General features: G+C 40.8%; 1 protein-coding gene across 1 annotated transcript in view; it reads right to left on the bottom strand.

The window, feature by feature from the left end:
• Positions 1-12,543, bottom strand: part of LOC126397276 (A disintegrin and metalloproteinase with thrombospondin motifs 7) — a 101,298-nt gene that overhangs the window by 45,810 nt on the left and 42,945 nt on the right. Inside the window, exon 9 of the mRNA XM_050055971.1 lies at positions 4,554-4,698. Coding sequence (XP_049911928.1) covers positions 4,554-4,698 — 145 coding nt within the window. The remainder of the gene's footprint in view (positions 1-4,553; positions 4,699-12,543) is intronic.

Genomic DNA, 12,543 nt, shown 5'->3' with positions numbered 1-12,543 from the left:
CTCCTGAGTTTCCTGCACACTTTTATGATGAAACACTGAGATATCAAACAACATCAAACCAGTCACATCCTGTTCATCAGGCTGGAAGCAGAGGCTGAAGGGCAGCACTGAACAGAGTGAGCTGTAAGCTTACTAATATGAACATCATCATCATCTTAATGAGCACTTTCATTCCTGAAGTTTGGTTTGTGCCTTGTGTAATTATGCTAATAGATGCTCTGTTTTCTGTAATAAACTCAATTAAGATTTAAACTGGTAAAACAAAAGGTACATGGACTGTATTTATACAGAGCTTTTCTTGTCTTGGCGACCACTCAAAGAGCTTTAAAACACACACATACATTCACACACTGGTGGCCGTGTCGACCAAACAAGGTGCCAACTGCTCCTTTTTTTGAATCTATTTATCTATCTATCTATTTATTTATTTTATTAGAGCAGTTGGCACTTTGTAAAAAATGAATACATTTTAAAAATGAATTAAAAAAGATCATTTAAAAAAAAAAGAAAAAAAAAGAAAAACAAATCAAATATATCTGTATAATAATAGTATTTATAAAATAGGCAAAATAATTGAAAAAAAAAAAAAAAGATATGGCTGGCATGACTGGGAAAAGAGGGGGAGATCCAGTGGAGTATACAGGACATAGGACTAATATAAGGTGTATAGGGGGGTCTTACGTGACGTATATGTAATATACTGATGTTTTCATATTATCCTAACACCTGCCTAAGTTAGTAAATGATATGCTATCTTACTATCTTATATACATATATATACCAAAGTACTGTATATATGTTTGAATGATATTGTAGGTAAAACCTCAAGATAGTTACCAAAATAAAAGTGACAACTGCTCATCAGAAAAACAGTCACTCGACCTGGGGTTCAGCATTTTGTCCAAAGAAACGTCACCATGTGGACTGCAGGGGCCAGAGATCAAACCACCAAACGTGCTAGAGGGAAACGTTCAGTTGGGCCTCGAGGATACACTCCTTCATTTCGGTGAGATAAATTGAATGTTAACACAACTATGTTTGTTTACAATTTAATTCCACAGGTTCCCTTTACATGTCAAGGTTGGCAGCCATGCTACCAAGGTCTCACTCAACATTTTTAACTCAATAAACTATGTCTCCGTGAGTGAATTTGTGGATTCTAAAAACAGTGGGCTGACGGTGTTGTAAATCTGTAAGCATCCCACTGCTGATTTCCTACCCTGAGGTGGCTTGTAAAACCTGCTCATGTTGAAACAAACTGTTGTTACTTTGAGGAATAACATTCCTGGTGGAAAAACGCATGTGTGGTCTCCAGTGGTCCAGTCTCTGCCACTCTTGCTGCTCTGGTCTGATGTACTGCATATAAATTATTTAGACCTACCTCCTGACATAACACACAGCAGTCTAGCAAACATTCAAGGCGCACAGCTCTGAGAGCAGAGTTGATTTAATCACATTCACACTCACAACACAGGAGAAACTCCCCTGAAGGAGTCAATCTGCGCATGCATTTATTTATTACTTCACAAACGCCAAGTCTATAAGATTCTTTGGCAGTGATCTAAATACTTCAAGCCTTGTTAATCATCGGCTTGATAATCTTCCAAAAAATCTCAAACCAGTTGCTATAATGGCCTCGTGTCGTGAGTGAAACCCATGTTACTACAACCAGCTACACAGTAAGATGAGTGTTTTGCTTATGCAGTGAGTTTAAATCCAGCTCATGTCATATTTCTAGAGAGTGGTGAATGCAGGGGAGGGGGGGGCTGCTGTGCTAAAAAGGAATGGCAGTTGTGTTTGGCTGTGCCGAGGTGCTTACAGATACCGTTCATGAAATGAAAGCAGAGGGCTGTTAGAAAAACACATGAAGCCTGTAAGGCTCCAGTGTGCTCCATTAGCTTAAAGGGATACTGCACTGGTTTTCAACTACTTTTGTATCACAACCATGTGGGCAGTACGTATAAATTAACTGTTGTTAACTTTCCTCCATGTAAGCAGTGCCTAGACCTCCCTGTTCCCCTTCAGCAAAACTCAGCATGCTCATATACCCACCACCCTTGCCCCCACCACGGACATAAAGATTATAGGTCAGGGGTGTCAAACATACAGCAACCGGCCCGCCAAAGGGTTCAATCCGGCCCATGAGATGACTAGAATAAGAGGTGCCAGGTTTCAGGAGCAAGTTAAACAATGCATTGCCTACCTCATATAAAATTCTGCCTTAGAGACCAGGATACAGTTCTCGGATGTAACAATGAATGCTTACTGTGACCATGTTTATAGATATCGAACATTGTGCAAAATATTGTCAATCAGCAGCTTCAGTGCAAAGAATCTGTATCAGGAAATGTGTGGATGGAAGAACACCGACTGAACGTGGAAAAACTGAAACAAAGGGTTCTAGTTTCCCGGCGCAGCGCAGGGTGGCGCAGGGTGGCGAACCCCGCGCAGAGCTAGTTTCGAGCAGCGTAACCCGAGGCGCGCTCAGTTTGGTAGTTTGGCAGACCGAGGTGCGCTGAGATGGGTGTGGCGGCGCAGCAGGGGGAGGTGTCGACAGATCCAGCTTGGCGCAGTGACAGTTTCGTGCCAAAAGGCTTCGCCGAAGGTGCGCTAAAAGCTCGCCAGCTGAAACCAGGTCTACTGTCAGCGCAGGCGGAGCGCAGCCGGTGTAAGCCGAAGTTTGGCTGACCGGCGGACAGTGCGCACACGTCACCAAAACCTCACAGGCAGGTTTCCAGAATATCAGGCACATTAACGATGCAATAAATACCCAAAAAAACACTATTCAATGCAACTATCTGCAATCAGCACATAAATGTATCTCTATATCGACTGTCCCGTCACATCTGATGTCAGATCAAAGGGGCCCCCGCCTCGCCCGGTCTGCGAAACTAGAGCCCATACTGTTAAAATTGCACTTATTTTTCTTGAGACATCTGAGGATGTTCATCTGTTTTGTAAAAAGATGAACGTCTACAGAATGTACTTGTAATTCTTTAGACAATGTAAAAATATTGGAGTCGATGGCACTTATGGTTATCGTGCGATGGTTTTATGAGATCAAATTGGGCTGTATGTGGCCAATTAACTAAATTAGTTTGACACCCCTGGTATAAAAGCAGATCATGAGATATATCCCCCCCAACTAGGCATTGCTGACTAAATATAAATCATGATTATGTTACATGGGTCCAAAAATGTCGGGGACCTCTATCAGATTAAACAAATTACATCCTCATTAAGACAACAAAAATCCGTCTAGACTGAACGATGGAATCCTGTCATGGCTTTATTAATACAGTGAGGTTTATCATGCAGTAGGGCTCTAATATTCCCCCCATGCACGTATCACATACATAACATTATATGTCATCGTCTGTGGAGCAAGTTTTGCACCTGGACTTTATCTGTGTGAATATAATACTGAGTGGACAATTATTAATAATATTTTTCATTCCCTTGTTTCTTTTCTTGTTATTTTTACTTTTCTTTCTTCTTTTTTCTAATCAGTGGGTTTGGCTATATTCACACTGAAGTGGATGTCTATGGCCGTTTCTTCCTTTATGTATGTGAAATGTACAAATGTTTTATACAGCTGGGAAAAAAGGAAATGTTTACACTGTATTGTTCTTGATGAAAGCGAAATGAACATTACGTTAAAAAAAGTTAAGAAATTAAGTTAAAATAATTTTAAAAAATTAAAAAAAAAAAGAAAATTATGTTACTCCCCTCAAATATTTCCAGAAAGATGTTTTCACTTATTGTTTCACTGTAATACAAGATTGTTTGTTGCTAGTCGGCCGTCGTCGTCGTTCACAGAGCATGCTCGTAGTTGAAGGTCTTCTACCTCTTGAGTAAAAGCAATTGCCAGAGTCCTTTTTCTCTGTTTGGTCACGCAGCACCAATATTAAAAGTACTTGCGTCTTACTACTGCATAGACAGTCCAGTTTTATGAAAAGCCCATCTTTCCAGCAGTGAAATACTTCTTTAAGGAGCAGTGGGGCGAGTGCTTTGAGGACATTTCTCCTCTTCTGAGGTTACATACATGCTGCTCTTCTTTGTTGGTGAAGGTTACTGGGGCTATGTGCAGCCTTAGGAGAGAACCTGCAGACAGAGTCCAGGCTGATCAGGTTACCGCCAATGTTAACTCTCCTGAAACCATGTTATAAGCATGACGGCTCTTTGTAGTACAGCTTTCAATAGAACATTCTGTCTGTCAGAAAGTAAAGCTGTAAGTTTGCACTAATTATGAACAGAACGCCGTGCTGAGGACATAACGAGATCAGGGAACAACGGAGGAGGTTGGAGGCATAAAAAGAAACATGCCGTAGTGAGAGCTTTAAACATAGAAGGTCAAGTATAATCAAAAACGATAGACATTGAAAGGATACGTGGGAGACAGACGGCAAATCGGGAAATAAGGACAGAACAGAAAAGACCAAATGAGGAGAGTGCATAGTACACACACACAAAAAAGAAAAGGAAGCCAGCAAGCTTTCCATACAAATGTAGATGGCTTTGTATGGATTTCTGTTGATGTATTTGAGTCTTACGTCCATGTCATCGCAGAGCAGGGACCCCGATCCATACTGCAGCCGACACTGATGGGCAGCGCCGTACAGAACCCCAGGAAGCACCGAGTTCAGAGACAGCTTATCCTTCAGCGGGGCATCATCAAGGCACCAGCCCCAACCGCGACTGTGAGGGGGTGGATGGTACAAACAAGAAACAGAGTTTGGTGAGCAAAGTTTATAAATGGTATTTTTGTTATATACACACACACAATACCATTCTGCAACAGCAAAATAGAAACATGTTTCTACTCCCGTTCCACTGCGGACTGTGTCAACAATGAAAGCTTTACAAAGACTGAAGTATATTCTGGAAATACATTTTTTGGTGAATACAGAATGTAATCAGAAACTCTGTTTACAGGAACACTCTGAGGGACCTTTAAGACAACTAAACAATGAAACAGCACAGCAAGGCCAGCTGACAACATTCTACTGGCTCTCTATATAGCAGACCTACTATATAAAAACAGATTGTCAATTTCAGCTCAAACATGACAGGAGTTGTGTATTTTGGCACAGTGTGCTGGCATAAAAACTTACTGGCTTGATGGGAATGCTCAAGTTAACGGTTAAATTTAAGACTTCAGGAGGCTGATACACAAAGAGGGGATGAGCAGATCAATACGCTGCGCACAGCTCTGCAAGGAAATTAAATTTCACCCATTTTAAATAGTCAAATTTGCGGTAAAGTTGCGGTGACTGGACAAAATTGCAAGGTTGGACTGAATTATGAAGCAGATACCTGGGTGTGGACACTATTATATGTATGTCTGATAGCCACAGAGGCAGTTTGTGTTATGTTGTAAATACCTGAGTCTGAATCAGTCCCTGTATTTTACGATTATCTGTATCTGAAATCATTAAATCATAGACTAAAAATGATGGATGTAGCTACCCTGATTGTGGAAAACAAGTGTCACACGCTCTGGCTCCATATGCATTTATTTTGTTTTCATGATGTTTCAGACTTTGGGCACTCTTCAACATCAACAAGCATATTGAGACACAGCTACACTGATTTGTTATATGGACCACACCTCTGTCACACACCTGATAATGATTCAGTGATCATACTACAGCATTAGGGTTGAGCAGTCACACACAGAGTCGCACAGCTGACAGTGGTTTGATAATCATGCTACAGCATTAGGTTGAGCAAAGAAACAATTTTGAGGCCCTCAACAAAACCAAAATATTGTCAATCACATGTCATCGAAACTAATGACAACAGCCACTACATATTAAACCACATTTCAATATAATTTGAATTTTTCTCACCATATTAAACAATGTTAAAATACCTAACGTTGAAACAAATTACTTATAGATTCATAGCAAAAGTTGAGGCATCAGCTCTAAAGGAACATCATGAACAACTTTCATTATATATCCAATAATGAGACATACAAACATTTTAAATCATAATCTATATTTAGTCCATGGGCTGACAGGGTGGATCCAATAGTGTTCTCGAGTTCGGCATTACAGCCGTCACCATCTTGGTTTTTTGGAACCTGAAGTGTCTGTATTAGGGGTAAGAGGCCAGCGCTGTGGAGGAGCAAGGGGTGGATCTCATCTGCAGACAGCCTGTCACTCAAAGTGGCCACACCCTTAATTATGCGCAACTTTAAGCCTCAATAAAATGTAAACGGGTGAATTATGTAAAAATGTACCTCCTGTACAGTTGCCATACATGTTGAAATTATCTATAGAGACCAAAACTGTTTTTCGTACCAGGCTGTAAACGTGTTTATTACTGCGGTACAGTTGAGCTGGGTCTATGGGGATTGACTGGCTTCTGGAGCCTCACATGGCTGCTCAAAGCTTTTAGCACTCACTTGTTGGCTTCACTCTTCAGCCCTGGACGTTGCCGCTTGCATCAAATGCAGGCGTACATTGTATATGATTGTCAATACCCTCTCTCCTCTCACAAGTTGATGACCAACGCACACAGAAAAGATGGAAACTCACTGAGACTATTCCAGGAAAACCAATATGTGGCATTGGCCACATATGTCTATCAAATGTCAACCTTCAAGGTCGTGATCCTTTCACAACATTATATACTCACTGGAACATCTTTAGTGACGACACACACAACAAATGGTGTGGAAATGTACAATTTTGCTGCAATAAAAAGCCTCTTCTAAGTTCTTTGCTGGGTCAGTCATTCTCAGCATGCTGTGGAAAAGTCTAACACGTAAATAAAAAACAGAATGCAATGATTTGCACATCTTTTTTCACCTATTGAATTGAATCCAGTACAGAGACAGGATATATAATGTTCAAACTGATAAACTTTATTGTTTTTGTAAAGCTATTCAGTCCCATTTTTGACCTCCTTGCAGCTACTCAAGCTGTCCAGCTCAGAGTGCAGTTATTCTTCTACTGAATCATCTGCCAGCTCATTTATATCTTTGGCTCTTTAGCGATGCAGCCATTAGTGCTGTAGCATGGCTGAATTTAAAATAGTTTCAACACAGTCTGAAGTGGTTGTGACATTAACTTTGGGGGAAAAACAGTGTTATCATTTTTGATTGACCTCCAGAGGATGAAACACGGCAAAGGGCAGCATTAAAATTATTGAATAAGTGTCTCATTGTAGCCTCCTATTACCAGAGCCAATGACAATTAAATCTGTCAGTCATGATAATTCAAAAATTCAATAATGTCTCACCTCAGGGACACAGACGAACTCAGTGAAATGAAGTCAGTAGCTATCTATAAACTGCATAGTTCAGGTTTGACAAACACTGGTAAGAAGTTATGTGATGATTTCCTCCTGAGCGGCTCTATGGACAGTCAGTTTGTACAGGTGAAGATAACAAGACAGCAGATAATCAGGTCTGTACAACACTAGGGCCGACACAATATCAGATTTTCACTATATGATTATCGAGTCACAAAAATTCATCCTAACGTTACTATGGCACAAAATTAGCAAATGCCCAAGTATTCATAATGAGAGCTCTAATGGGACTGTCATGATCCTGTGGTTAGGGGTTGGGAATCGAGAACCAGTTCGAATTAGGAACCTGTTACGAGTTTTAATTAATGCTGCCATGTTTTTCTGACATCTAACTCATGCGTCAATGCTGCTGTAAACTTGCAACAAGAAGGAGAAATGGCTGAGAAGAGGAAGCAGTCCAAAGCGTGTCTTCATTTCACAAAGAAAGACGACAACAGTGCTGCTCGTAATGTCTGTAAAATGATCATTTCAAGGGTGGAAACTAGGGGTGGAGGAAAAAATCCATACAGCATAGTATTGTAATATGTGTGGATCCTCTGGGGAATCCCACCACTTCTTTCTAGGGCTTAAATTAGAAGAACTCCATGTGTTTGACACTGAACGCCACTGCTTCCCAACTGAGCAGCATGTCCGTTGCCAAGGGGTACGCAGGTTTAGCAGGTTTTTTCTTTGACTAAGAAAACCTAAATGAAAATAAATTTCTATCATTTCATCCATTTTAGATGATGACATACAGACTGCCTCCACACTGTGACAATACAGACATAATAAAACAGTTGCATTGACAATGGAGAGCTGTGAAGGCTCACTTTTTTCACACAGAAAATTAGTTGGGAATCAATAAGGGAATCCATAAATAATTGGACCAGTGATAGCACTGGTATCAATAGAGTCATATTGATTCCCAACACTACTGTAGCTGTGGTGGTTACATAAATGTGAGCTTTATGATACCATCCATCCATCCATCCATCCATCCATCCATTTTCATCCACTTATCCGAAGCCAGGTTGCGGGGGCAGCAGGCCAAGCAAAGTACCCCAGATGTCCCTCTCCCCAGCAATGCTTTCCAGCTCCTCCTGGAGGACCCCAAGGTGTTCCCAGGCCAGATGAGATATGTAATCCCTCCAGCGTGTTCTGGGTCTGCCCCGGGGCCTCCTACCAGTGGGATGTGCCCGGAACACCTCCAACGGGAGGCACCCAGGAGGCATCCTGATCAGATGCCCGAACCACCTCAACTGAGCCCTATCATGATACTGATTTCTATTAAATTCATGACCTTATATGGCTAAGCTGACATAAAGTGCCAAGTGAGGATGACTGTGTCAATCCACACAGTCGTCCTGTGCTAACCTGTGATAAAGTAAGATGACAAATCATGGAGAACATGTTGAAGATCACACAGAGAGTGCTTAATGACAATGAAGTCACATTCACAGACAACACGACCATGTTACTGAGTTTTCATTAAGAAGGAAAAGGGGGGAAAATTCTGACTTGTTCCAGAAGAGTCAACTTGAGTTTTGGCTTTCTGTACTGCACACCTGTGAGGAAAAACAAGCACCAGTGAAGCATAGCAGGGACAAACTTCAGTGTGCAGATGTTCTTAGTCCTTTGGCATTTGCTGGAAATGAACATTAAGAGATCACCAATGAATTTAAGGTCTGGCCTGAGTAATGGTGTAACTCTTTAATAATTCTGTTACATACTTTACAAAGTAATGACTGACCACCTACTGTGTGAGAAGCTGCAGTCAAATCACTGAGCTGTGCTGCCACTAACAAGACACAAATAACTTGCACAGGATGTTTTCCTTCATTATGCACGTACAGCGGCTGTTGTGAACGTACTGTACTAATATTTTTCCTTTACCATCAAAGTGGAAAGAAATGCCTTCCATATGTGACATGTAGATAAAGAACATCATATTGTGATTACTGTAATTTTGTGCATTTTAACTACGCCATCCAGACAACAGCAAACATTCAATAACTATTTAAACCTGCAGTAACTGTTTTCTGGCCTTTCCTAGGCAGCACAACAAATGGTTTATCTAGGCATCAGGACGACACATTAGCACTGAACTGAAGTTGTGTCTGTGGACACTGATGAATGTAAGTCTGATATTTACTCCTCTTTAAAAAAAATACTTAACTTGCAAAGTGACCACTTGTACATCATTAACTCACCACACGCTACGTTACATTCATAAGGAAAGCTGTGTTTTTCTGCAGTCATTGGGGACCATGGTTAACAACTTAAAACTATATCAAAACACTCGTTTGCAAACTCTCACACAACTCCTGCAGTATAACCCACGTCTCATTTATCCAGCTGTATGCTCAGTACTTCCCAAACACATACATTTTTGCTAAAGTGTTACAATATACAACACTTCTGCCTATGAGTAGCGTGCCCTGAATATGCCTGAGCATGCGTGTGCGTATGAGCCCTGTTTGAGCACAGTTCTAATGCGCTGTGCATACGACTATTTGTACTGACATACACTGTAATAGTGCATGTGCGGGTACTGCGCACACAACTGGATAAATGAGACCTGGACCATACTGCACGAGTTGTGTGAAAGTTTGTTAATTAATGTTTTGATGCAGTCCCAGTTTACTTCAACTCATGAGAAATGTTTGCCTTTTTTTTGGATTCTACGTCCACCGTGGAGGTATGCAGAGTTTTGCTCATGTATTCAAGACAACATGCGGTGAGTAACTGATATACAAATAGTCATTTTACAGGTGAAGTGTTTCTTTAAGCCCAGTTTTAATTACTATCTCCTAAGGGAAATATCTGGCCATTTAGCTGGGAAAAGATCCACTATGTTCACCAGCTATTTGCGAACTGTGTCTATTTGTAGAACTGAGGATAGCTGCATAGTCAGTTGACAATTTAACCCTTTCAGGCTACACAAACTAATTGCATCCACTTCTAATATAAAAATAGGATTACAGCAGTTTTAAATGGCAAGCACTGCAAGAATAATACATGTTCTGGAAAGTCTCTCCAGCAAGAAAATTTGCCCAAACAGCACAGATGCCATGACAGTTTTCACATCTTAATTACACACTTAAACACACATTTTTAACGCCTTCCGTAACATGTCCACAGAAATGTTTTACCCTCATGAGTTAAGCTAAAGATTAAAAAGATAAATACGTCAGATTAAGGATAAGGAGGCTGATTGTTCAGCACTTAACAACAAAATCATTAATTTGAGATGACCTCACACTGACTATTGAACAGCAGCAATTAAAATGTTCTCCATGAGTGCCTCCAGACTGAAAGGCAGCTCAGAGGGCGAATTAGGTTCTACTGCGGCCTCTGTCAAAGCCAGCTTTCCTGGAAATGTTTGTGACAATTGATCAACTGTTTCTTGAATTTATTCACCTCAAAATGACTTTCCAATTAATATATAAGCTGTGATTAGATATGCTGTGTAATGTATGAGTATTCTTCAGGATATTTCTGTCTGTGTTTCCGCACGGCAGCAATTAACTGAACTTGAAATGAGTTTCTATTTTGCAGTTTGGCCTCTATGACCTTTCAGGAATTCTCCTCTGAACATTAAAGGGTGGCCTGTTTATGAGTAGCCCATCTATGTGATAATATCTAAACCACTCAGCTCAGTGTGACCCTCCACATTCCACATAAAATAACACCTACGGACCAAACCTCTGAAGCAGCGCGAGCAGTCGAGGCCTGCGGGACAACTAAAGCCATATACAATGGAGGCCTTGTCCTGCAGTCCGTGTAAGAGATAAAACAGAGAAAATGGGGGGAAATGCTGGCATTTACAGCAATGAGATGAGATGGGGAGACAAATATCAGAGGTCATGCGAAGAAAATGATCAATGCAGATTTAGCGGTCAAAAGACAGGGACACGCCAGTGAGGAGGGGGGAGGGGGGGTATCTGGGTGTTGTCTCAGTCTGCCATGTTCTGTCAGCAACAAACAGATTTTAATTGTCACTTCCATTCAGTCAAGAGTTCCATTCAGTGTGTGACTCCAGCAGACTTATTAGCACTCATAAACTGAATGAGAGTCTGCAGCTACTCTAGAAACCCTGTGAGGATGTGCTCTACCATGTTGACAATGATAATGCCATCACGCTGATGTTTAGCAGGCATGACGTCACACAGTTTAGCATATTAGCAACATCTGCCAATAAGCACTTAACACACAGTACGGTGTCTGTGCTGTACTGTGAGGCTGGGCGATATAACGACTATATACCATATATAGATATATTTTCAAGGGAGATATACATTTAGACAACAGGTTTATATCGATATAGAGTCAAGTTGCATTACATAACACATACCAGTGAGCAGCTCTCCTCTGTCACACTCTCCGCACAGCTCCGCCCCACTCACTTACTCACTCACAAGTTCTTCAGCAACACTCAGACAGACACAGAGCTGCTCCACTGTTTAATCTGTCTGTTCAGCAGGCAGTGAGAACACAGACGTTTCATATACAAAACTCTGTGATTTATGTGATTTGTTATTTGATATCATTTTCCATTTACATGTTGTGCAGGTGCATATCTTCAAATAGGGGAAAAAATCTCTTTCTTTGCATTTTATTTTGAGTCTGTTTTTATTCAAGCGCTTGTGACATTTCAAATGTGGCTCTGACTTGCAACTGAAAACATAGAGCCCATTTCATAGAAAATACCAAGATATATATCGTGCATCGTCAGTCAGAAAGAAAATACACGCTATGAATTTTTGTCCATATCGCCCAGCCTTAGCATTTGGCCATAAATCAAAGTAAATTAAAATAAACTAGTCCATACCCATTGGTAGCTTTGTCACCTTCTACCTATGTCAATCCTCAATGCCTATGTGCAGTTTCACATAGATTGACCACGTCAGTGAGTAGAAAAACGTTGGACAGACAGAATGACACACTGACAGTTTCCATGATTATGTACAGCATACCATACCATGACTTAGTTTCCATGATTATGTACAGCATACCATACCATGACTTAGTCATACCAAAAATTAGAAAAAAAAACCAAACCCAACATTGGGCCACAGGGGGAGCCACAGCGATCGGTCACATTTTAGCCATTTTTAAGCATTTTTCTGTTGTTATAGCGCCACCCAGTTGCCAATTAGAGTTAAATTTCTCCAGTCACCTTGAGGCGTCCTGTTCTACATATCTACCAAGTTTGGTAAATATCGATATGTCGGTTAGGCC

This window comes from Epinephelus moara, chromosome 1 (assembly GCF_006386435.1).
Source record: "Epinephelus moara isolate mb chromosome 1, YSFRI_EMoa_1.0, whole genome shotgun sequence".
Lineage (NCBI taxonomy): Eukaryota > Metazoa > Chordata > Actinopteri > Perciformes > Serranidae > Epinephelus > Epinephelus moara.
The sequence above is the reverse complement of the archived record's forward strand: the minus strand, read 5'-3'. Positions and strand labels throughout refer to the sequence as shown.